The sequence below is a fragment of the Rhinoraja longicauda genome, chromosome 4 (assembly GCF_053455715.1).
Source record: "Rhinoraja longicauda isolate Sanriku21f chromosome 4, sRhiLon1.1, whole genome shotgun sequence".
Lineage (NCBI taxonomy): Eukaryota > Metazoa > Chordata > Chondrichthyes > Rajiformes > Arhynchobatidae > Rhinoraja > Rhinoraja longicauda.
The window spans coordinates 19,902,927-19,930,789 of NC_135956.1; the positions used below are offsets into that span (position 1 = coordinate 19,902,927).

The 27,863-nt window shown below is 42.8% G+C and overlaps 1 protein-coding gene across 4 annotated transcripts in view; it reads left to right on the plus strand.

The window, feature by feature from the left end:
- The window catches only part of trappc9 (trafficking protein particle complex subunit 9), a 425,282-nt gene that overhangs the window by 68,163 nt on the left and 329,256 nt on the right, over positions 1 to 27,863 (plus strand). For all 4 annotated transcript variants that reach the window (XM_078397318.1, XM_078397315.1, XM_078397316.1 and 1 more), the window contains exons 15-16: positions 3,577 to 3,740; positions 17,803 to 17,955. In XM_078397318.1, coding sequence (XP_078253444.1) covers positions 3,577 to 3,740; positions 17,803 to 17,955 — 317 coding nt within the window. The remainder of the gene's footprint in view (positions 1 to 3,576; positions 3,741 to 17,802; positions 17,956 to 27,863) is intronic.

Consider the following 27,863-nt stretch of genomic DNA (forward strand, 5'->3'; position numbering starts at 1 on the left):
TGAAATTTTTGTTAGTGTATTAAAAAATGAGGAAAGATGAGATAGAGTGGAAGTAACTTAAGTTCTTGGGTGCTCTGCAATGTGGGTGAGGAGGTGCTTGACGCCTAAAGTGTATGAAGGTAGATAAATATCTGTGGATGGAGAAGAAATTGCAGGAGCCTTGGCTGAGATACGTGTATTATTGTTTGCCATGGCTGGTGTCTCGGAAGACGGAAGGGTGGCTCATGTTATGCCTTTATTTAAGGTTTTCAAAGAAAAGCCTGTAACAATAGAACAGCAAGCATGACATCTGTTGTAGGTAAGTTACTGAAGGGTAAGATATGTATGTATTTGGAATGATGGAAGCAATCAAAAAGATAAATAAGGGAAGGGTGGTAGATTTAATCTCTGGACCAGCAAGACCTTTGTTGAGGTTCTGCCTGTTAGGGTTACTCTGGAAAATTTGATCACAACTGTTAGACGTTATGGGAGAAGGCAGGTGAATGGGGTTAGAGAAAGATAGATCAGCCGTGATTAAATGGCGGAGTAGATTTCATGGGCTGAATGGCTTAATTCTGCTCCTATCCCTTATGATTTTATGATCCATGGAAAACCAGCTAACTAGATAAATAGTTGGACTTTATTCCTTGGAGTACAGGAGGTTAAGGGGCCATCTTATAGAAGTGTATAAAATCATGAGAGGAAGAGATCAGGTAAGATGAGGGGGGGAAAGTTTTCATAAGAATGCGAGGGGTAACTTTTTTCACAAAAAGTTCTGGGTATGTAGAATGAGTTGCCAGAGGATGTAGTTAAGGCAGTTACTATCATAACATTTAAGAGACATTTGGACAGGTACATCGAAAGGTTAGGTTTAGAGTGTTATGGGCCAAGCATGGGCAGGCAGGCCTAGTATAGATCAGCATGGGCAAGTTGGGCCTAAAGGCTTATTTCTATGACCCAATGACCCAATCAGAAACATCTTTGTCAGTGGTAATTTAAGCCACAAATTTATTCAGGTTTCTGCACCTTAAAAGGTTTAAAAGAGAAGAGATTAAGGACTCTCGCTCTGTGGATGCAGATTAATTATTCTTGGATGTTTGATTATATATTTTGGATCACAGTCATTTGTTGAAATGCTACGGATCAGCAAGTTCAAATTCTGCAAGTTCAAATAGGCATTGTGTGATTTTTAGGACAATTGTGCCAAATGTTTTTTTCCCTTCCCAAGTTTAAGTCTCTGCTCTAAAAGTTGTCTTGTTCTCATGCACCTTGCACAAGTCTCAACTTTCTTTGTATGGTACATTTTACATTTCAAACAATTACCAAGCATGAATGTGGTTTGCAAGAACGTATGTGTAACCTTTCTATTTAAAAAGGCCCATATTAATGGCAATAGAATTTCAGCATTTCTGGCAGTGTCTGTGGGGAGAGAAACAAGCTGTTGGTTGTGATCTTTGATCAGAATCTAGAAAAACTAGATACTTTCATAATAGTCGGATTCTTGTCTGAGTTCAATTGGAGAATTAATACATCATTGTGTAGAATTGGTAGATTATTGGTATTAGCACTCAAATTTATTTCTCAGTTTGCTTGCTGTCAGCTGTTAAGAAATGTATGTAATCAGGAATAATTTAGAACAGTACGTGTTTTGAGAGTTTTTATTTTGTGCTGCTCACATCATCTCATGAATTGCATACTTTCTGTTGATCTTGCATATGAATCCCAAGTGAGCTGCTATTCTGGCTTCTCAGATTTTCATTCAGCTGGAGCTATTTGTTGTAGTAAATAGTCTGCATGAATGGATTTTGACGTTTTGATTTAAAAAGCATGAGCATCATGTGATTTTTTTTTTATCATTGCTCTTTGTGCAACTAATAAATAATTGTCAGAAGATTACTTCTAAGGGTTTTACAGTAATTATATTAGAAAAGTAAAAGCATTGCATTGAATTTATTTTCAAATTATTTTGCATCATTGTGCCAAATCCTGGTGAGCAATTTGCTTTATAAAATTTGGCAGTAAAATGAAAATGTATCTTAAGTTTAGACTTGAAAAAACACTGACTGACTGAATTTATATTCTTTATATGTATTATTAAAACAGTACTAAGCCGATGCAGCAATTTGGCAGCATTTGCTTCCTAGTTACTTATTTTTAAATCGTTACTTTTTCAAAACTTAAAAATGCCAAAGAAAATTCAATCAAGCTTTGAGGTAATTCCAAACAAAAAAAACAACTAGGATTTGGCACCAAATGGAAAACACTGAAGAAAGTAGTAATATGCTTTCAATTTTTCTAAAAATGAAGATTATAAAGCTCTTGGAACTAATTGTCCACCGGTTATTTCAAGTTTATAAAGCAAGTTGTTCATCAAGATTTGGCACAAAGATGCAAAACAATTTGAAGAGAAATTAAACACTTTTATTTTTCTAATATTGCTGCTGCAAAGCCCCGAGAAGTAATTTGTTATTTGCATAAAATAGTAGGACTTGAAATAATAATGATTTATGCTTTTGAAATCAAAGTATTAAATCTGCCTCAAACAAGTTTCTAATGAAGGCTCCTTGACCTGAGACATTATCTCTGTTTCTTGAACCACAGATGATGCCTGACTTGCACAGTGAGGTATTTTGAGCATTTTCTGTATTGTTATTATTGCAAAAAAGTTATGTTATACCCACAGAGGGAGCTATCCACAAACATCTGAAAGCCAGTAAACTGACAGTGACCAAAGAATACAAAAGTATTCTATACTTTTTGATCAGAAAAAATATATTTCTTGGAGAACATATTCCTTTCTGACAATATCCCCAAATATTCAAGATTTTTGTGGAATAATATCCAGCATCAGAAGATAAATTTTAATAGAATGTTTATGGTTAAGTAAGATTTAACAAAATTAAGTGCAAAATAACAAAACAAAGTTGAATGGCTGGAGAAACTCAAAAGGCCAGACTGTGTCTGTGGAAGGAAAAGGACAGTTGATGCTTGGATCATGATCCCTCAAGACTAGGCAGTCTGGATGAAGAGTCTCGACCCAAAACGTCGGCTGTCAATTTCCTTCTACATATATCGCCTGATCCGCCGAGTTCCTGAGCTGCTCTCTCTCTTGCTACAGATTCCAGTGTCTGCAGTTTCTTGTGTCTTCCATTATGTGCGAAATAATTCAAATCAAATCAAATACAAAAAATGCTTGTGATACATTTATGGAAAGAGAAAGAGACTTAACATTTTAGGATGATGACCTTTCAATAGAATAAATTAACTTTGCATAGCCCTGTATGATCGCAGCTTCAGTCCGAAAATTGTTCAAGCATTTAATAAGTACTACTGATGTACTGTTGCATGCGGCTTGAACTTATGAAATTTATTATTTTAATGAGCTGTTATAGTTATTTATGATTTTCAAATACATTTTCATCAAATTTTACTTTCAATAAAAAGTAATTTATTATAGTTCCAATTTATCAGGGACATTTAAAAAAAAAAAGCAAGCCCTTTTACTCTTGCTCAGTTCCTAATTAGTAGTGACTTTTTCTTAACTCAGAATTGTACAAAACCTATAGCGTACTGATACTAATTAATGTTTTAATTCAGATCTGCTCAGACACTGGTGCCGTTGTCAGGTGATGAGATATTTAGTAGTGCATCTGTTCAACTCTTCAATGGGGAATTGCAACAGCTGACCATCAAACTGGAGAATATTGGTACAGAACCTTTGGAAACGTTAGAGATCTCTGCAAAGAACCTAAATGACAAGGGTTAGTATCTATTTGTGTTGAGAATAAGAATCCTTGTTTCTTCTTGTATGATCGTAATGGATCTTAATGCCTTAATATTCCAGAAATGCCATAGTTGGGTATTTATTAATAGGCCTTAAACTTCACTTGTATGTTTAATTAAAAATAAATGCTATGCTGTAAATTAAGGTTGCTGGAATTGGAAGTGTTCATTATATATATTCGGTGCATAATTATAGACTGCACAATCCGTAGATTTAATTTCATGTGTAATATTAAGGAAATAAATAATATGTAGTCTGTATTTCTGTTGTATTTAAGATACAAGGGGTTTTGAATTTTTACATAAATTTAATGAGATATACTATCTGTCAATTACAAGTGACTTCTACTTTGTTGATTAGAAGAGTTTTACTGGAACCAAAGTTGTTATGAACAGCAGAAAGACCAAAGCCAACAACCTGCCATTCCTGCTAACTATCTTTTTTTTTGGGGGGGGGGGGAGAGGGGGGGAACAACAACTGCAGTTTTAACTGTGCAGTTGGTTTTCACATTTTCCCCTTTGTGAGTGAAACCACAAATTCATTCATCTTGCTGTGCCTCTGTTTCTTTTCTAGTCAATATTTGCCTATTTGCCTCTGATGCTAAGTTGAGTGGTTACTATTAAAAGAAATACAAAAATACAAATAGTCACATCACAGTTTGGAATTGCATCCTTGCTCTAAATACACATTAGCTTACATTTACCCTCAAATGATAATAGTAATAAAATATTGTTTTAAGAAGTTTGCACTAGATTTGAGAAATAGATTCTTGAAGTAAGGAAATTAAAGGAATGTTGGAGAGCAATGTTGTGTAATGATTGTCACTATAGCTTCTGTACAGTTTGGCTTCTTGGGCCAGCACATTATGGCAGAAATTATTCTGCAGTGTTTTTAATATATTTATTAATCCAAGCTGAAAATAACATTGTCAAAATTTATAATGGCGTCACTAAACATTGAAAGATAATACCATATTTCATAATCACATACTCGGTATGTGTTTGAGAAAACAATTTTTGGGGAAAAGCAAAGAATATTTTCTCTCAATTGCTGTTGGGTATCTATGTATGCATGACTTGAATGACACAATTTCATTTCTTTCTAAATATTCATTTAGTTCCTTCTCAAAAGTAACTTCGACAATTTAAAAGCTGGCTTTGTTTACTTCACCCTCGAGTTTAGCTTGAGAAAGAACCAAAGAAAACGAGCCGGCCCTCAAACCTGCTACAACATTCAATATGATTGGAGTTTGATCTCATTTCTGCTTCCAGCACACTTTTCTCCTTGGGTTTCCTATAAACTGAAAATCTGTATCTTGGCCCATATATATACACCGATCAGCCAAAACATTATGACCATTGACAGGCGAAGTGAATAACATTGATTATCTTGTTACAATGGCATTTGTCAAGGGATGGGATATATTAGGCAGCAAGTGAACAGTCAATTCTTGAAGTTGATTTGTTGGATGCAGGAGAAATGGGCAGGAGTAAAGACCTGAGCGACTTTGAAAAGGGCCAAATTGTTATGGCCAGACGACTGGGTCAGAGCATCTCTGAAACGGCAAGGCTTGTGGGGTGCTTCCGGTCAGCAGTGGTGGGTACCTACCGACAGTGGTCTGAGAAGGGACAAACCCCAAACCGACGCAGGATGTTGGGCGCCCAAGGCTCATCGATGCACGAGGGCAACGAAGGCTATCCTGTTAGGTTCGAACCGACAGAAGGTTTAATGTGGCACAAGTTACCACAAATTTTAATGGTGGTCACGGGAGGAATGTATCACAATACACAGTGCATCGCACCCTGCTGCGTATGGGGCTGCACACGGAGGACCAACAGCATATTAGGCAGGTGGTCATAATGTGTTGGCTCATCAGGTCATAATGTTTTGGCTGATCCCCACACACACACACACACACTCGCACAGACTCTCGCACAGACTCTCGCACAGACTCTCGCACAGAGACTCGCACAGACACTCGCACAGACACTCGCACAGACACTCGCACAGACACTCGCACAGACACTCGCACAGACACTCGCACAGACACTCGCACAGACACTCGCACAGACACTCGCACAGACACTCGCACAGACACTCGCACAGACACTCGCACAGACACTCGCACAGACACTCGCACAGACACTCGCACAGACACTCGCACAGACACTCGCACAGACACTCGCACAGACACTCGCACAGACACTCGCACAGACACTCGCACAGACACTCGCACAGACACTCGCACAGACACTCGCACAGACACTCGCACAGACACTCGCACAGACACTCGCACAGACACTCGCACAGACACTCGCACAGACACTCGCACAGACACTCGCACAGACACTCGCACAGACACTCGCACAGACACTCGCACAGACACTCGCACAGACACTCGCACAGACACTCGCACAGACACTCGCACAGACACTCGCACAGACACTCGCACAGACACTCGCACAGACACTCGCACAGACACTCGCACAGACACTCGCACAGACACTCGCACAGACACTCGCACAGACACTCGCACAGACACTCGCACAGACACTCGCACAGACACTCGCACAGACACTCGCACAGACACTCGCACAGACACTCGCACAGAGACAATAGGTGCAGGAAGAGGCCATTCGGCCCTTCGAGCCAGCACCACCATTCAATGTGATCATGGCTGATCATTCTCAATCATTACCCCACTCCTGCCTTCTCCCCATACCCCCTGACTCCGCTATCCTTAAGAGCTCTATCTAGCTCTCTCTTGAATGCATTCAGAGAATTGGCCTCCACTGCCTTCTGAGGCAGAGAATTCCACAGATTCACAACTCTCTGACTGAAAAAGTTTTTCCTCATCTCAGTTCTAAATGGCCTACCCCTTATTCTTAAACTGTGGCCCCTTGTTCTGGACTCCCCCAACATTGGGAACATGTTTCCTGCCTCTAACGTGTCCAACCCCTTAATAATCTTACACGTTTCGATAAGATCCCTTCTCATCCTAAATTCTAGTGTATACAAGCCTAGTCGCTCCAGTCTTTCAACATATGACAGTCCCGCCATTCCGGGAATTAACCGAGTAAACCTACGCTGCACACCCTCAATAGCAAGAATATCCTTCCTCAAATTTGGAGACCAAAACTGCACACAGTACTCCAGGTGCGGTCTCACTAGGGCCCTGTACAACTGCACACACAGACGCACGCAAGCACGCACGCACAGACACACGCGCAGACACACGCGCAGACGCACGCGCAGACGCACGCGCAGACGCACGCGCAGACGCACGCGCAGACGCACACACACAGACACAGACACACACATAGACACAGACACACAAACACAGACACAAACAAACACAGACACGCGCACGCACATGCATGCCCCCCACACCACCCCCACCCCCCCAGGACAAATCAGGGCCATCCACAAACTAAGTTTGTTTCTAAGTTTTATTTTACTTGTCCCTGTTGGATAGAAATTAAAAAAATATATATTAATTATCATATCCTTTGCTTCACAATCTTAAATGGACAACTCCTCATTCTCCAATGTTTTTCTCCCTGGTTCAAGCTAGAACCCTCTCCCCAGACCTCAGCTTGTTTTTGTTGATTGTTCTCATGCCGCTCTTTAGGTAATGCACGCTTTATTTTTTTGTCCACACCATTGATGTAATTCTTTTATTTCTATCCAATTGGGACAAATAAAATAAAACTTAGAAACAAACTTAGTTTGTTGCCGACCCTGATTTATCCTGATCTTTTCTCACCTCCAGCATTTACCCCTCCCCCCCACTTTCAATCTGAAGAAGGATCCCCACCCGAAACATCACTTATCCTTTTTCTCCAGAAATGCTGCCTGACCCATTGAGTTACTCCAGCACTTTGTGTCTATCTTTAAAATAAAACTTATTTTGTTTGTGGGGAAATTACAGATTGTTCCATAAAGACTCATTTAATTTGATTAACCTTTAATTATCTTTCTGAAATAATACAAAAGCAGTTTACTTCCAATTAACTGGCTGCATTTTGCGTGGATTTGAAACCCACAATCACTGACTGTGGTTGTGCTTGAGAAATTACTTGAGACGTATTTCCATTTGATTATGACTTGAACAATACTCGCTCTCAAGACGACTTTCATCATGAATGGCTTATTGATCTGTTTTTTTGCGCTTATGACATGGACGGAACTCGCAAAGCCACCTTTAATACACAAAGATGGTTGCACAAAGATGGTTGCTGGTGATAATGAGTGTGACAATATTGTCATGATTGTGCTGGGTGCAAATTCCAGAAGAAAGTGGTAATTGCCACAAATTAAGTATCCAAGTTGGAATGTTGCCTTCCATTAGTGCTTGCTCATCAACTTATTATCTTCTGAGAGGTCTGTGGAAGACAGCACACAGTTGTTACGATAGTCATTGTTAGAGTTACTGCTTAAGAAAGTACCCTTGAGGGGAAAAAAAGACAATGTGCTGGAGTAACTCAGAGAACTGATGGCTGTGAAAGATTGCAGCAGGATCTGGATCGATTGGCCAGATGGGCGGAGGAATGGTTGATGGAATTTAAAATTGAGAAGTGTGAGGTGTTGCATTTTGGGATGTCGAACAAGTGCAGGATCTTCACAGTGAATGGTAGGCCTCTGGAGAGTGTTGTAGAGCAGAGGGATCTAGGAGTACAAGTGCATGGTTTCTTGAAGGTCGAGTGGCAGGTAGATAAGGTGGTCAAAAAGGCTTTTGGCACTTTGGCCTTCATCAGTCAGAGTATTAAGTATATAAGTTGGGAGGTCATGTTGCAGTTGTACAAGACGTTGGTGAGACCACATTTAGAATATTGTGTTCAGATCTGGGCACTATGTTATAGGAAAGATATTGCAAAGCTTGAAATGGTTCAGAAAAGATTTACGAGGATGTTTGCAGGACTAGAGCATGTGAGCTTTAGGGAGAGGTTGAGTAGGCTGCGTCTCTATTCCATGGAGTGCAGGAGGATGAGGGGGGGATCTTAAAGAGGTGTGCAAAATTATGAGAGGATTAGATCGGGTAGATGCACAGAATCTCTTGCCCATTGTAGGTGAATTGAGGACCAGAGGACATAGGTTCAAGGTGAAGGGGAAAAGATTTACTCGGAATTCAACGGGTAATTTTTTCACACAAAGGGTGGTGGGTGTGCGGAACAAGCTGCCAGAGGAGGTAGTTGAGACTGGGACTATCCCATTGTTTAAGAAACAGTTAGACAGGTATATGGATAGGACGGGTTTGGTGGGATATGAACTAAGCACAGGCAAATGGGACTAGTGAAGCTGGGACATTGTTGGCCGGTGTGGGCAAGTTGTGTCGAAAGGCCTATTTCCACACTATCACTGTCAAAAGTCCTTGAAAAGGCAATTCTAAACCAATTAGTGCCCTACCTGCACCAATACACCATCCTGGAAAGTTTCCAGTCAGGTTTCAGAGCCCACCACAGCACAGAGTCTGCCTTGTTGAAGGTACACAACGACCTGCTTCTCGCCATCGACACCGGCGACTGTGCAATCCTGCTCCTTCTCGATCTCAGCGCAGCGTTCGATACAGTGGACCACACCATCCTTATTGACCGTCTCCGGTACGCGGTTGGCATTGATGGCACTGCCCTGAGCTGGTTCGCTTCGTACCTCAAAGATAGGAGTTTCGCCATCAACATAGGCAGTTATTCCTCTGCTCCAGCTAGCCTCTCCTGCGGAGTTCCACAAGGCTCCATCCGAGGCCCCATTCTCTTCTCTCTATACATGCTCCCCCTTGGCCAAATCATTCAAAGGCACGGCATTTCTTTCCACTGCTATGCCGATGACACTCAGCTTTACCTCCCCCTGAAACCCAACAACCAGTCAAATTTAAACAGCCTCTTACACTGCCTTGAGGACATAAAATGTTGGATGGCACAGAACTTTCTCCAATTAAATGAGAGCAAGTCTGAGGTCATCCTATTCGGCCCCCCCGACTCCATCAAATCGATAACAGGCAGTCTTGGAAGTCTATCCTGCCTAGTCAAACCGCATGTCAAAAACCTCGGCATGATATTTGACTCTGCATTAAAATTTGATAAGCAAGTCAACGCTGTGGTAAAAGCCAGCTTCTTCCAACTTCGAACCATAGCTAAAATCAAACCTTTCCTCCAATTCGACGACACAGAATAAATCATTCACGCTTTCATTTCCTCCCGCCTAGACTACTGCAACTCCCTATACGCTGGGATCAGCCAATCTTCCCTGTCCCGCCTGCAACTGGTCCAAAACGCCGCAGCGAGACTCCTGACGGGTACCCGTAAAAGGGACCACATCACCCCGATTCTGGCCTCTCTCCACTGGCTCCCTGTACGGTACAGAATCAACTTCAAGCTCCTCTTATTCACGTATAAAGCCCTAAATGGACATTCGCCCCCCTACGTCAAAAATCTTCTAACCCCCCTCTCTAACTCCAGGTCCCTCAGGTCGGCCGACTTGGGGCTACTCACTATCCCGCGGTCTAGGCTTAAGCTCAGGGGTGACCGCGCTTTTGCGGTTGCAGCTCCTAGACTGTGGAACAGCATCCCTCTCCCCATCAGAACTGCCCCCTCCATCGACTCCTTTAAGTCCAGGCTCAAAACCTATTTCTACTCCCTAGCGTTTGAGGCTCATTGAGGAGGCGCTGTGAACTGTTTGCGTGCTACTGTATGTTTCATTTTTTTCCTTAGTACCTAATCAGATGTACAGCACTTTGGTCAACGTGGGTTGTTTTTAAATGTGCTATACAAATAAAATTGACTTGACTTGACTTGACTCTATGACTTTAACATGGATCGGTGATGTTTCAGGTCAGGACCCTTCTTAGGACTGATTTTGGGGGGGGGGGGGTGTACACTTGGCAACTGTGTTGCGCTCGGTCCGTCAAGGCCCTGTTGCCAATTATACCCCCCTCAACCCAACCTCACCTGTATCCACCAATCACTCGCCAGGCTTTTTCTTGTTCGTCTTCTCTTCCAGCTTTCTCTCCCCACCTCCCCAAAACTACATTCAGTCTGAAGAACTGTCCTGACTCGCAACTTTGTTACCCCTCCATATCCACAGATATTGCTTGATCCGCTGAATTACTCCAGCACTTTGTCTTTTTGTTTGGTAAACCAGCATCTGCAATTCCATGTATCTACAAGTCTTCAGAAAATTAGCTTGGTGTTTGTGGCAATTGTAATACAGAAGTTAAATCACTGAAGAAAACTGAACTCTGGACAACAGTCTTACATTATGGGTGTGTGGAAAATCCTTTCACTAGTATGGTAAAGCAAGAAACCTGAGCTCCCTTCACTCTACACCTAACTAGAAATCATTACTTTCAAAATTAAAACTTTGCCTAATTTAATTATATATTACATTTCAAACAAAGTGTTGTGCACAACTATTCGTGTCCTTAGCCAGAATGCATAAAGATAATCGACTCATTCAGGGTGTTCTTTGAAATACACTCACATATGGACTGCATCGAGCAATTGATAGGAATCGCAATGCACATTCTCCTCGCATCCATTCTTAACAGTTCAAAAAAGACCGCTCTTGCTGGCTCTGGCATTCCGTGTAAAAGGCATGTCCTAACGAGCACTTTGAGGAAGCTGCACACTGAAAACTATGATATTCCCTATTCCCTATTCCCTAAAACTATTCCCAGCTACAAAAACTGGATGAATATTTTTCATATTAAATCTCTCGACTGTTCAGAGATAATTTATTTTCTTATAATTAGGTTAATTTACAGTTAAAACAGATGCAAATCATTAAAAACATCAAACTAAAATAAAATGACTATGAAAAAAGAGCTTTTCTCTTCTATCACCAAGATCGCTGAAGTTGCAGACAGTGAGGGGAAACTGTAAAGGATACAGCAGGATATATATTGCGTGGAGAAATGGCAAATGGAGTTTCATCCCAGCAAGTTTGAGCCTTTGAATTTTGGGAGGTCGAATGTATGAGGAAGTTGTATGGTTGATGGCAAAATCATAACAGCATTTAGCATTGAGTGCTGGTGCAGGATTCCCATAAAAGTTAATTTGCAAGTCAAATTGGTTGTAAGGAAGGCAAACTCAATGCGCAAGAGGACTATTTATTTCAAGAGGACTAGAATACAAACACAGGGATGTAATACTGAAGCTCTATAGGGCGGCGGTCAGGCCACATTTTGAGTATTGTGAGCAATTTTGGGCCCCATATGTTGGGAGAGGGTCCAGAGGAGCTTTACAAGAATGATCCATGAATGAACGCGTTAACATATCATGAGCTTTTGACAGCACTGGGTCTGTACTCGCTGGAGTTTAGAAGAATGAGTGGGGACCTCATTGAAACTTACTGAATAGAAAAAGGCATGGATACAGTGGACATGGAGAGGACGTTTCCACTAGTGGGAGAGTCTAGGACCATAGCCTTAGAGTTAAAGGACATTCCTTTCGGAAGGTGGTGAGGAATTTCTTTAGTCAAAGGATGGTAAATTTGTGGAATTCATTGCCACAGAAGGCTGTGAAGGCCATCAGTGGATATTCTTAAGGCAGAGATGGATAGATTCCTGATTAATACGTGTGTCAGGGTTATGGGCAGGAGAATGAGGTTAGGAGAGAGAGATAGATCAACCATGATCAGCAATGGCGGGGTAGACTTGATGGGCTGAATGTTCTAATTCTGCTCCTATCACTTATAACCTTATGACTTGTGCAGAGGGATCTTGGGGTCCAGATCCATAGCTCCCTAAAATTGCCAACACCAGTCGCCATAGTGGTAAAGAAGGCGCATTAGTGTGTTCGCTTTCATTGGTTGGGACATAAAGTACAAGCAAGTTATTTTGCACATTATAGGACTTTGGTTAGGCAGAATTTAGAATATTGCATACAATTCTGGTCACAGGAAGGATGTGGTGGGTTTGGAGTGGATGCAGAAGAGGTTTACCAGAATGCTACCTGGATTGGAGGGTATTGGCAATAAAGAGAGATTAGAAAACTTGGATTGTTTTTCCTGGAGTGGAAATAAGGCGAAGGGGAGACCTGTTAAAAGTATATAAAATTACGAGAGGCATTGATAGGGTAAACAGTCGGAACCTTTTTTTCCAGGATGCATAGTTTTGAGGTGAGAGGCAAATTTTAAAGGAGATATATGTGGGGCAAGTACATTTTAAACACAGAGGTGGATGCCAGGACCTCGTGCCTGCGGTGGTGATGGAAGGAGATGGGATAATGGTGCAATAGGCTTTTAGATAGACACATGGATATATGCAGGAAATGGAGATCTATAGATCACGTGCAGGCAGAGGAGAAAGTTTCTTTTGTACCTTCTTCCATCGCTTCCCCATGCACCACATTCCACTTTGTGTGAACAAAAAAGAAAGGAAATTTTCAGTGAACATTGCTCTCTCATCTTAAAGCTAGCTCTCTAGTATTTAGCATTTGCACCCTGGTAGAAAGCAGACTGGGAAAAAAACCCTGTTAATGCGCCTCATAATGTGATATGCTTCTGTTAAATTATCCCTCAGTTTGTTTACCTACCTGTAAAAGCTCTTACAATCTTTTGTTTCTCATCAGTCTACTCTCAGTTTGTATTTTGCCTTTATTTATAATTTTTATGGTCATCCTTCACTGAGTTTTGCATGCTCCCATTCTTTAAAATACTGCTATTTCCACGAAAAGTTATCAACCTTAAGTGAATTTAGCATTATCTTTAATCTCTTTTGTCAAGAATGAATGAGAATTAAGTTCATTAATTTATTTTCCACCTTTTACAGCCAGTTTGATTCATTCCACCTAGAGATAAGTTAAAACCTTCCTTGCTTTCTGTATTACCTCTGTCGGATGCACTTCTAATACATGTACATTAATACTAGGCCTATTAATATTAGGCCTATTATTATAAATTATCTAATATTAATATTAATACACTATGCCTATTATTACAACTGCTATTTAGTGGTATACAGGGATGTTTTCTGCTCTATTCTATTTCGTACATCAAACCAAATTGATTCTGATTTACATTAAGTCTGTCAAGCTAAGATCCCCTCTCACCACTGATCACCTCTTATTTTAGTGCTCTTCCTTGTGGCCTGTCCTTCCTAGATATCAAATACTTTGTCATATTCCATAGTTACTAAATATTCCAATGAGATCATCAAACCTATATACATTAATTTATGTATTTAATTCACTGACCTTGTGATTGCTGCAAGCAACCATATATAGGGCATTATTCAAATGATTAATTCAAATTATAATAAGAAGTATTAATGTTAAAATTTACACTGGAATATTCAGATTTGTGCTGGAATAATGGCTGCAGATACAATATTTGAGAAATACTCAGCTTAATAAAATAGAGTTGAGCTTCATGTTAAGCATTGCATTTCTCATACAAGTATTTAGATTTAGATTTTATACACAATCTGCAATATTCTGATAGCATATGTAACCCAATAGTCAATAGTCAATAGTCGTTTATTTGTTACATACACATAAATGTGTAGTAAAATGAAACATTACCCGCAGTTGAACAATAAGACCAATAAGATTAATCAATAAAATTACAATAACACATACAATCACAACTAACACCAAACAAAAAGAAACATCCATCACAGTGAGTCTCCTCCAGTCCCTTCTCACTGTGATGGAAGGCCAAAAATGTCTTTTTCTCTTCCCTGCCGTCTTCTCCCGCGGTCAGGCTGTTGGAGTTGCCACGTCGGGGCGGTCGGGGCTCCCGATATTGAAGCCCCCGCCGGGCGGTGAAAGGTCCACGGCCTATTCCAGGCCGCGCCGGATGGTGAAAGGTCCGCGATTCGGGGCGGGCGAACACGCTGCCTCTGCCGCTGCCGGAGCTCCCGATGTCGGCCCCCATCCAGGGGCCTGCGGGCTTCCGACGTCCACGCGGCCCGCGCCGGAGCCTCCGGAGATGAGTCGCAGCCGCGCCCGCAGCATCCGCAGGCAGCCAGCGCCGCAGGTGGTGAGTCTGGGCCGCGGGCTCTGCGAACCAGAGCCCCAGGTGGTCCCAGGTGCATGGCCGGTGGTAGGCCGCAACGGGAACGGAGACACGACACAGAACAAAGGTCGCGTCTCCGTTCTGGAGAGAGAATGTTACAGTTCCCGTTCCCTCCCACCCCCACCCCCCCCCCCAAAAACATAACATACAACACTACATCATATTAAAACTACAATTCAGACAAAAACAACAAAAAACACAAAAGACAGACAGACTGCAGGCAAGCCGCAGCTGCGACGGCAGCGCTGGCTCCTCCTGGATTGTCAAAGAGGACAAGTGTAGCCAGTGAATGAAACAGCAATATCGGCAGGTTTACAAGTTTCACTTACTCCTTGTTTGTACCTGTCTTTTTTTGTTACTGGTGTTATGATGCTACAAACCATCCACTTATTTGTTGTCCTGTCAATTTTCATTACTCGCTTCTACTTGTATCGATTCCACTGTTCTTTTGAGCATGGATTATCCTTTAGTGCTGCTCTTAGCCCTCCTGTATTATCTGTGCTTTTCTTGACCTCCTCATATCTGTCCTGTATAAATGTTTGGTACTGTGAGAATACATGTTAATGATCTCTTGGGCATGGAGGTTATGCAGGATGAACAAATTAGTTAAAGGAAATGAGATGCCATCCCAGGCCAATGCTTGTAGGTGTAGAATGTTCACAACAACTTTGAAATGTTTGATCTGGTCTAATGGATGGCTTCCTTTACAGGATGTCAATGTCTAACCTTATGGCATTGTATTCAAGGTTTAAATAATGGCCTACACCTTGTGACTTTTCTTGTAGTCCAATGCCATTCGGTTAGCCTTATTGAGTTATTGGATGAAATACACAAAAACTAAATCTCTGAAGCAATTTAAGCAATTTGTTGCAACATCTGAACAAAAGGCTATCTTTGAGAGGGAAATTTTAATTTTGGACTGTGTTCTGGGATTGTGATTTTTTGCTCTCCGAATCGAAATATCAAAATTGTACTCTACATGTCCAAAACAACTATTTTAGAAACACAAGAGATAGAATTTAGCATATATGCAATGCAAATTGCGTTCAGATAGTAAAAAAATCATGTTAAATTTCCCAAATCAAGTGCTGCAAGAGACAGCAGATGCTGGAATGTGATGCAACATAGAAATGGCTTGAGGCACAGTACTTCAGGTAGTGGGATAGCCGACATTTCGGGTCTCCACTCTGCATCAGTACTGAGTGTAATGGGAAGATAGTAATATAGCCTGGAAACAGGCCCTTTGAACCAACTTATCGAATCTGACCAAGATGTCCCATCTTAGCTAGTCCTATTTACTAGCATTTGGACCAGATCAATCTAAACCATTTCTATCCATGTATTTATCCAAATGTCTTTTAAATATTGTCATTGTTCCTGCCTCAAACACTTCCTCTGGCATCACGTTTCACATACCTCTGTGTAGAAAAAATGGTCTCACATTAAATCATTCGCTTCTCACTTTCAACCTGTGCCTGCTAGTTCTTGATTTCCATAATCTTGGAGGGGGAGGGGGAGGGGGGGGAGTCTTTGCTTTCATCCTATATACACCGATGAGCCAAAACATTATGACCACTGACAGGTGAAGAGAATAACATTGATTATCTTGTTACAATGGCACCTGTCAAGGGGTAGGATAAATTAGGCAACAAGTGAACTAGTCAGTTCTTGAAGTTGATGTGTTGGATGCAGGAGAAATGGGCAGGAATAAAGTTCTGAGCGACTTTGACAAGGGCCAAATTGTTATGGCCAGACGACTAGGTCAGAGCATCTCTGAAACGGCAAGGCTTGTGGGGTGCTTCCAGTCAGCCATGGCGAGTACCTACCGACAGTAGTCCGAGGAGGAACAAAGCACAAACCGACGACAGAGTATTGGGCGCCCAAGGTTCATTGATGTGCTAGGGCAACGAATGCTATCCTGCCTGATCCTAACCGACAGAAGGTCTACTGTGGCACAAGTCACAGAAAATTTTAATGCTGGTCACGGGAGGAATGTGTCACAATACACAGTACATCGCACCCTGCTGCGTACGGGGCAGCGTAGCCGCAGACTGGTCAGAGTGCCCACGATGACCCCTGTCCACCGTCGAAAGTGCCTACATTGGGCACGTGAGCGTTGGAACTGGAACTGGAGTGTTTACCTGGGGAAGTGATGGCACCAGGATGCACTGTGGGAAGATGACAAGCCGGTAGAGGGAGTGTGATGCTCGGGGCAATGTTCTGCTGGGAAACCCTGGGTCCGGCCATTCATGTAGACGTCAATTTGACATGTGTCACCTACCTAAACATCATTGCAGACCAGGTATTCCCTGATGGCAGTGGCCTCTTTCAGCAGGATAACGCGCCCTGCCACACTGCACACATTGTTCGGGAATGGTCTGAGGAACAAGTGTTCACGGTGTTGTCCTGGCCTCCAAATTCTCCAGATCTCAATCCTATTGAGCATCTGTGATGTGCTGGATTGACGAGTCTGATCCACGGTGGCTCCACCTCACAACTTACAGGACTTGAAGGATCTGCTGCTAATGTTTTGGTGCCAGATACCACAGGACACCTTCAGGAGTCTTGTCGAGCATGCTTCGGTGGGTCGGCGCTGTTTTGGCGGCACACGGAGGACCAACAGCATATTAGGCAGGTGTCATAATGTTTTGGCTCATCAGTGTATATTCCCCTACACCTCTCTAAGATCATGCCTCAGCCTCCTATGTTCCAAGAATTAAAGTCTTAACATCCCGCTATAGCTCAGGCCTTTGAGTCCTGACAACATACTTATAAATCTTCTCTGCAGCTTGAAAGCCTAATGAGCTCTTTCCTCACGCCTCACTCTGACCACAATACAGGCTCTCAATCTTTTACACTCATCCTCTTGTGGGGTTTTGACCCAAAACATAAATTGATCTTCTGCCTCTGCTGATTTCCTACAGTTATGTTTTTTAAAATCTTCTGATTGTTAAAAGTTAGATATTCAGTTTGTCAATTTTTTAATGTTTTGTTGATTTGTTGATCAAAATGTTGGTCTTCCACAGAGAAATTGAATGGTGATTTTCTGACCTGGAACTTGGAAGAAATGCTATCACAGTTACCTCTTGAATCTGGGAAGGTTGCTTATTTCACATTGAACATACAAGTGAAACTGGACTTCTCATGTCAAGAGAGTCTACTTCAGGATCTAAATGATGGTAAGTCTAGTGTTATATAAAGGCTTGATAAATTCCAAATGAGTTAAATGTGATTCAGTTCTTAAGAGCGCTGAGGGAATATAAATACATTCATATTTTCAAATCAATTCTACAGCTACAATGTTGTTTGTGCTGTACTTGCTTGTTCCAGTGAAATGATAAATTGCAGGTGCACACAATCGAGGCGACTAAGAAGGGAATTTTAGAATGGTTATAGCATGGAAGGAGTGCATTCAGCCAGTGGACTACATATTGTCTCTGTAAAACAAATAATGCAGCTAATTCCACTTCTGCATCCCTTCCCCTTAGGTCTGCAGTCTTTTTTTCCTTGCAGGTACTTATCCATGCACGTTACAGGTTCATCTGCTCTCATTACTAGCCTGGCAGTGCTTTCCAGACTCTCATCATATGCTGCGTTTAAAGTTTTTCTGTGCATCATTATTTATGGTTCTTTTCCCAATTACCTGATTATTGATTCTTCTCCAAGATAGAGACTGTCCCAATTTGTCTCTAACCTTCATAATCTGTCAAATCTCCTCTCAACTGGTTTATTTACAAGGAAAGCTAATTCCAACCTTCTGCAAATATTTTAAGTCCTTGATCTCTACAACTGTGGGAAGTGTGTCTGCCAACAGTTCCTGAATGACTGCATTTTGTGACTGGAGTTGAAATTGGTCTCCCTCAAGTGCATCCGGGATGTTGAGAGAACCATAGACACGAGCCTTAGTGAGGTGGTCATATTGAAGGTATGCAAATAGACAGGGAAAGCAGGATTCCCCTGTGGCCATTCCTCTCAGAAACATTATTTTGAATACTGTACATTATTTTGAATACTGTTGAGGGGTGGGGAAGGAGGGAGGGGAATTGCCTTTCAGAGGAGACCAGCAGTAGCAGAAAGGTCAGTGGCACACCACTGGCTGTGAAGCACAACAAGGGTGGGTGCAGTCAAAGAGAGCTGTTAGTGATAAGGGATTTGATAGTTTGGGGTACAGACAAGTGATTCAGTAGCCGCAAATGAATCTCCAGAATGGTATATTGCTTTGTGGATCATTGATGTTTCTGTGTGGTTGCAGAGTATTCTTATGGGGGAGTTTGAGTAACTAGGTGTTGTACACATGGGTACCAGGACAAAGGATTAAGGACCTCCAGTGTGATTATAGAGAGTTTGGCCAAGCCATGTTAAATGTTAACAAGCCAAGCCATGTTAAAATCAGTATCGCAAAGATTGTCACCTCTGGGTTATTCCTGGTGCTAAGTGCTAGGGAAGGTACAAATAAGTAGATTGGGCAGATGAATTTGTGGCCCTGTTCCACTTTCCTGTTGATAGCAATGACACGAGAGCATGGCCAGGCCATAGTGTTAGTTTTTGATGATATTAGCTGCTGCATTCAGCCCAGGGCTGGATTAAGCTAGTAGCATATGTTATAAAGGGGCCTTAAATTCCAGACAAGGTGACGTCACTGCCCGTGCCCCACGTGACCTCACCCAGCCAGCGGGCACGTGCTCCCACTCCACCAATAGATACAAAAAGCTGGACTATCTCAGCGGGCCAGGCAACATCTCTGGAGAAAATGAACAGGTCAAGACACTTCTTCAGACAAAATATAGGCTTCAGTTTAAAGCAAATGAAAGCAAAAACAGCCAAATGGACCAGGAATAGAATATTGGATTTGGAATATTGACTATTGAGTGAAATCTGGGGAGCAGAAATGTATGTGTATGGAAGATACAAAATATACATGTTGAGATAATATCATGTATGAAAACCATTGTGAATGAACCGAGATACGAGAGAAAACAAGAGAACAAACTTTGTATGAAAATAAATGCTCTCGGCAAGTTTGTTCAAGATAAAAAATAAATAAATATTGCTATCCATCGCCAAAACTAACTAGAAAGCATGCAATGCAAAGATAGTGGAAAATTTGGAAGTGTTTTCAACTTACATACTTGGGTATCCGTGAATTCGATGTAATCTGAATGTCAGAAAGATGTGACTGCGTTGGGACTTGAACCCGCGGCTGCAGCGCCTTCACCCACTGCTGAATTACCAGTGAAACAATCTCCTTCACTGGAGCCTGGGACTCTGCGACTGCTTCCAGTCCCCACAAGAAAACAAAACGCTGGCTCCCTCACACCTTGCTCACTTGCCGGCGAGTAACATAGAAAAATACTTACGGACAAATACAACACCAAAGTACTCGCCCCCAATCTGTATCTTAAAATAACCGCAAGTATATAAGTTAATTTGGTAAAATAGAATCGCGATGGAAGTTTCCTTTCAATGTCGCTGAGATTTCAATCAATGGCAAGTGATCAACAATTTTCAGTTGATGGGGACAGACTAAGAAGGGCTTTAGTTGTGTAATGTTTGCTTTGATGTGTTTAGTTTTTGTTGTGTATTCATGCCAATACACAAGAGTTGCAACTCATAGTTTTATTTGTACTTAAGCGGAGGTAACAATAAGTGCTATCGTCTTCACAGTCTGGTCGCGGTCTGCCTGGAAGGCAGCGACCGGCAGCGTACATAGTCAAGGTGGGAGTGAAGATCCGGACTGGATTGTGTGTGGAATGTGCAGCATGCATAGTGAATGTGATGCTATATATATATATAGTGAAGGTGAACTAGCATGCACAATCTACATCATTCCTCTCAAGGAAAGAATACATAATAAAATAAAGGTACAGTAGTCGCCGTGGCTCTTATAATATATATCACCGCTCATGTGCGACTAACATAAGTACAGCTAAACTGACATTGACAAAGGCAGTCCAAACGTAGCCCGTTGAATGTCACTCAAAGTTCAAGTGTTAGGCCTGGTACTTCACGGTGGGCCGGCAGGCACGACCTGCACGTGTATGGTACAGTCCCGCTGGAGACGAGACCGGTGGAACCGGCCCCAGAGAGTGCGGTGACATTGCTGGCGATGGGACGGGAGACAATGGCGGGAGGTGAGGTGGCGAGGCCACAGGTGAGGCCGGAAGGGCTGACAGACCGGGCAGCGGAGGCATAGACAGGCCGGTGTCCCCAGAGGGGTGCGGGTGGGTTAAACTTGAGTGGTCGGGGAGGAACAGATGTGGTGCCGGTTCGCACACTGGCAGGATGTGCTGTCGGTTGCGTCTGTAAATTCCGCCGTCGGCTTCGACTAAATACGAACGAGGCTCGGGCGCTGGCCGAGATATCACCCCCCGGCGGTCGTGACCCTTTTCGGTTCGTAGGTGGACCACCTGACCGTTAGCCAGTGGTGGCAGAGGCCTGCTCGTCTTGTCGTACCAGTGTTTTTTGATGTCACATTTCCGTTGTAGCTGGGACTGAACATCAGATGGAAAGCGAACTTGTTTAGCAATGGGTAAAGTGGTTCTTGTCTGCCTGGACATTAGGCGTTGCGCAGGTGAACCAAGGATCGGATCACGTGAGATGTTCCGCAGGTTTAGTAAGTCGAGGAAAACGTCTGATCCCGCTCTGCGGGAACGTTCCATTACCTGCTTGGCACTCCGGAAGGCACGCTCCACTAGCCCATTAGACTGAGGGTACTCGGGGCTACTAGTGATGTGGCAAAAGTCCCAGCGTGCAGCAAATTCTTTGAATTGGAGGCTGGAGAATTGGCTGCCGTTGTCGGAGAGTAGGCGATGAGGAGCCCCGTGGACGGAGAAATGGCGTGCAAGCTTCTGGATCACTGCCGCGGAGGTGAGGCTCGGGAGCAGATTGATCTCGAACCACCCGGAGTACGAGTCGACTATGACTAAGTACCGCTTCCCGTTCCGCTCAAAAATGTCAGTTGCCACGATGGACCACGGGAGGTCAGGAACCGGGTGTGGAAGGAGCGGCTATTTCTGCTGGTGCGGCGCCAGGCTGTTGCACACCGCACAGGACTCTACTTTTTGACGAATATAGTCAGACATTCCAGGCCAGAAGAACAAGCTCTTAGCTCTCGAGATCGTTGCTTCTGTGCCTGGGTGTCCCCCATGGATGCTGTCGAAGTACTTGCCATGTAAGGAGGCAGGAATCACAGGTTTGTGGCCCTTTACGACAATACCACCCTGCAGGACGAGCTCGTCGCGGACAGAGAAGAAGGGCTGTAAGGCAGCCGGCAGTCTGTTCTGCTTGACCGGCCACCCATGTCTTATGACAGAGGATAGTGCTAGGACGCTGGTACGACAAGACGAGCAGGCCTCTGGGTCGATCGTGATGTTGTACGTGACCGGATGCTTGCCGAGCTTGTCGTTAAAGAGCTCACCGTACTGCGAGAGGAATCGCTGGGCGGGGGCATGTGCGGAAGCCAGTTGATGGACCACCGAGTCGAAAGCAACCAAGCCTAAGTCGATGCAGGCAGCAATGCCTAGCAGGGAAGGAGTGTTTTCCCGGACAACCAAAAAAGACAGTTTGTGAACCCGGGACGCTAGCTGGCACTGCAGCTCAACAGTTCCGACGGGCTTGATTGAGCCCCCTCCAAAGGGAAGCAGTGAGGCCATGGTTGGCTTGATGTCCTTGGCATTACGAATCCTGTGGAGCTCTGATAAGGTGATAACGTTGCAGCGAGCCCCTGTGTCGAGCTTTGCAGTAACAGGCACTCCGTTAATGAGGAGGGTTACCATGGGATCGAGATGTTTTGCAGATGGGTCTGATAAGGAATGTATATTGATATTCAGTCCGTCGATAGCAGCTAGGTCATGCTCGTTAAACACAGGGAGTGATGCAGGTGCTGCGTGGGACGGCTCTGGCTGTAGCAGATGAACCGACTGTTTTGTCCCGACTCTGTTCCCACGCGAACGACAGCAGCGGACAAAATGGTTTCTGCGTTTGCAGTAATTACAGACTTTCCCAAATGCAGGGCACTGCTCCCGAATCCCAGCGTGTGAGCCCCCACAGTTACTACAGTTGTTGATGTGACTGGCACAGGATCTGCCGGGCACTTCAGAAAGTGGGCGTTGAGCACGGTAAGATGTGCCGGCAACATTCACATCAAACGCAGAGTGGGGTCCCGGCCCCAAGGATTTAGTGTGTGAGGCAGTTAGCTCAGCAACCCGACAACGATACTCAGCCACCTCTAGGGTGAGGTCAGCATCACGTAGTAGTTCATCACGCACCTTGTCATCAAGGATGCCACAGACCAGTCTGTCCCGAACGAGACTGTCACACAAATTGTCGAACGCGCACCGGCTGGCAATATATCTCGGGGAGCTAATGTAAGATTCAACAGGCTCACCTTGCTTCTGGTTGCGAGAAAAAAATCTGTGGCGCTCCATAACGAGATTCGAGCGCAGCTCGCAAAGCTTGATAAATATTTTTATTAAGCATAAGTACATGTTAATAAATTATTATATCTTATACATTTCTATACTTTTTTTTTTTTTTTTTCAAAGAGGGAAAGATAGAGAAAAATAAAATAAAAATAAGAAGTCCAAATTGGAGAAATGAATGGAGTATTAAAAAAGTTATCCATCATTGGAGATATAGCGATGATTTACAATTCATAATTCTTCCTCCATTCCATTATTCAGGCCGCGGTCAGGTCCTCGCACCAAGCCATTTTGACCCTTTAAATATACGATAAATGGAGACCATATTCCTCTGAAAAGAATCAACCTGTCCATGAGTACAAGTCTCAATCTTTCCAGATGGAGTGTCTCCGACATTCCTGTAATCCACATTTTAATTGTGTATTAATTTTTTCCCAATTATTAAGCTATAATCAATAAAAATTCTTTGATTCGTTGTTGTTAATTGATCTGTTTCTAATATTCCCAGTATTATTAAATTTGAGTCAGGAGTCAGCTTCATATTAATCACATTCGAAATTATTTTGAATATTTCTGACCAGAATTTAGTGATTTTTTCACAGTTTGTAAATATATGCGTTAAATTAGCTTCCAATTGCTGACATTTATCACAAATGGCAGATATATTTGGAAAAATACTATGTAATTTAGTTTTTGAATAATGTAGTCTATGTAATATTTTAAATTGTATAAGAGAGTGTCTAGCATTTAGCGAACAGTGATGTATGTGTTGTAAACTTTCATCCCATATCTCAGGTCTAATAATTTGACCTAATTCATTTTCCCATGACTGTCTATATATTTCTGTCGTTGGAGCGTCGTTTTCCAGTAAAATATTATAAATATATGATATCAATTTTTCTGTATTTGGGTGTTTATTTAGACATTCATCTAAAATCTCTGTCTTTCTATTTCTAATTTCATATGTGTTTGCTTTTACATAATCTCTAATTTGTAAATATCTAAAGTAATCTTTTGAATGTAATCCATAAATTTGTTGTAATTCTTGAAATGAAAGGAAAAAATTTTCCCTATAGAGATCTCCCATCTTATTTATTCCACAGTTTTTCCATTGTAAAAAACCTTTATCTATCATTGAAGGTTTAAATGTGATATTATTTACAATAGTAAGAGCTAGTGGTATACATTCCAATTTTAATGTTTTCTTTATTTGTTTCCAAATACGTATTCCACTATCTATTATAAGATTTTCACAAAGCTGTCGGAACTTTGTCTGGAGGCAGTCCAGGTCCTCCATAGATTCCGCCGGGACCTGAACGCCCGTGGGAGTTATCTGGGCCGGCGCGTAGTGGAACCGGTGAGCACGGCGAATGGCCTCACTGCCCGCCAGGTTGAGGAGAATAGCAGCACGAGTAGCTGGAGGTGCAGCATGATGTGCTGCCTGAATATAGATCCTGAAATCCTCCTCGAAGATGCGCCAGCGTTCAGCGATGTCGCCATCGAATACGAGTGGGTCAGGCTTGCGAAACAAACTAAGCAAAAAAAAACAAAACTGAAGTAGTGGGTCGAGAAACTTCTGACGCCATGTTGTGTATTCATGCCAATACACAAGAGTTGCAACTCATAGTTTTATTTGTACTTAAGCGGAGGTAACAATAAGTGCTATCGTCTTTACAGTCTGGTCACGGTCTGCCTGGAAGGCAGCGACCGGCAGCGTACATAGTCAAGGTGGGAGTGAAGATCCGGACTGGATCGTGTGTGGAATGTGCAGCATGCATAGTGAATGTGATGCTATATATATATAGTGAAGGTGAACTAGCATGCACAATCTACAGTTTTCATTCCATGCTGCATAATATATTTTGTTGGCAAGGACAAATTCAGTTGGCTCGTTGCCTCGGAGTCAACACAAAGTTTAACCTCCTGACTGTGACCCTAGATTTCCAGGAATACAAACTGATGAATCGATTTTTACATTTCCTTAATAAAAATATTGATGAACCAGATCGATTTTCTACCAATCCAGAGACTTTATGGGCATTACATTCAAACGTTGCTTGGTAGTAAAGAGTAGTGGTGGAAGAGTTTTTATTTTGACTGGGGTACTGTGGCCAGTGTTGTTCCACAGGGATCAGTGCTGGGATGTTTGCTGTTTGTGAATATATAAATGATTTGGATAGATGTATAAATGATTTGAGTTTACAAGTGATTCGGTGTGTTGATTAGTAAATTTGCAGACAACACAAAAAATGGACAGTTTACAAACTCAGCAGTATGAGTATTTTAGTTTAGTTTAGTTTAGAGATGCAGTACAGAAACTGGTCCTTCGGCCCACTGAGTCCGCGCCGTCCCTGCACATTAACACTACTACACACCAGGGACAATTGACAATTTTTACTGAAGCTAATTAACTTACAAACCTGTACATCTTTGCAATGTAGGAGGAAACCGGAGCACCTGGAGAAATCCCATGCGGTCACAGGGAGAACGTACAAACCATGCAGACAGAACCCGTCGTCAGTATCAAACCCGGGTCTCTGGCGCTGTAAGGCAGCAACTGTACCGCTGCACCACCGTGCCGCCCTCTATTAATATTGATTTATCTAATCCGAATGGGTATTTTTAAGGTGGAGAATGGCAGATTCTTGATTAGTACGGGTGTCAAGGGTTTTGGGAGGAGGCAGGAAATGGGGCTGAGGGTAAAATAGATCAGTCATGATTGAATGGCGGAGTAGTTCAATGGGCCGAATGGCTGAAATCTGCTCCGATAACTTATGAACGTATGAACACCTTTTTCTATTCTTAAATTGTGGTTAGTTTTCTCATTGATCTATAGTTTAGCTGCCTGGACAGTCAATGCATGCTGCATTTCAAACACCTTTTGCAGTTCACTCAGTGATTACAACTCTTGTCATCTATACTGCCCTTCCCCCTCTACTCATCGCAAATCAGTGGTGCAGCAGGTAGACGTGCTGTCGCACAGCGCCAGAAACCCAGGTTCAACCCTGACCTCAGGTACTATCTGTGTGGATTTGCACAATCACCCTGTGACCACGTGACTTTCGTCTGGGTGCTCCGGTTTCCTCGCACATTCCTAAGATGTGTGGGTTTGTATGTTAAATTGGCCTCTGTAAGTTGCCCCTAATGTTTTGGGAGTGGATGAGAAAGTGGGATAACATAGAACTGGTGTGAATGGGTGATCGATGGTCAGCATTGACTAGGTGGGATGAAGAGCCTGTTTCCATGCTGAATTTTTAAACATAAATTCAACTATAGTTCCATAAGACTGGGATAAAGATTTCACATTGCTATTTTGGGGGAAATTGATTGCATCTGACTTACAGGAATTCCAGTATGTGTTCAATTCACAGGAACCCTTGCATAACCCGGGGAACCCCTGTATACAGCAGTGGTACAGCAGTAGAGATGCTTCCTTACAGCGCCAGGGACCTGGGTTCAATCCTATCTGTGGGTGCTGTCTTTATGGAGTTTGTAGGTTCTCCCCGTGACCGGAGTGGGATTTCCCCAGATGCTCCGGTTTCCTCCCACACGCCAAAGGCGTACAGGTTTGTAGGCAAATTGGCTTTGGTAAAATTGTAAATCATCCACAGTTTGTGTAGGATAGTGTTAGTGTGCGGAGATCGCTAGTCGGTGTGGGCAAAAGGACCTGTTTCCGCATGGTATCTCAAAACTAAACTAAAGCAAACAGTAAATTCGGTAACATTATCAAAACTCTTAAAACTTCTGAATAAGTAGAGTCATTGCTGTGTTTACTTTGTGATTGCATCCATGTGCTGGGTACCAGGACAGATCATCAATTGTTCTCCACCCTTGTCCTGTCAATTAAAACAGTTGCATGGTCCCTTGGCTTCCTCTTCCTGAAGTCAAGAGTCAGTTCATTCGTCTTGCAAATATTGAGAGCAAGGTAGTTGGTTTGGCACCACTCAACTCCTTCCTATACTCTGTCTATTTGTTAGCTGTTGTTTGACCAACAGCAGTGGTATTGTCTCTGAATTTAAAGATGGCACATGAACTATATCTGGCTGCATAACCATGCATACAGAGCGATTAGAGCAGAGTCCTGCACAAGCAGCCCTGAGGTGTACTTCCGCTGATGGACAGTGACAAGGAGGTGTGCCATTATGTACTCATTGATTCATTTCTGCACGAGGAAGTGGGAGATCCAGTTTGATTATGGGTGTAGAAAGGATGAATATCAGCCTAACATATGTGTTCTTGTTGTCCAAGCGGGCCAGCGCAAAGTGGAGCAAGCCAGCGCTGCCGATCTGCTATGGTACGCAAATTGAGCTGGGTGCACAGGAAACGCAAGACCATGCAGATGCTGGAATCTTGAGGGAAAAACCCGCTGGAGGAACTCAACAGGTCATTAAGCATTTGTGGAGGGAAATGGACAAATGGCATTTCAGGTTAGGGCGTTTCTTCAATCTGATGTTCGGAGAAGATCGTTGGTAGAAACAGATGAAGCATACGGATGGAGCAAGAGCTGGCAAACTGTCTCTGGGCCCAATTAAAGTGGGTTCATATCATTATCAAGGAAGGAGATGATTTAGGTCATAACCACCATCTCAAAGCACCTTGTCACAATGGATGGTTAGTAGTCGTTGAGACATATCATCTTATTCTTCTTGGGTATTATGGATGTCCTT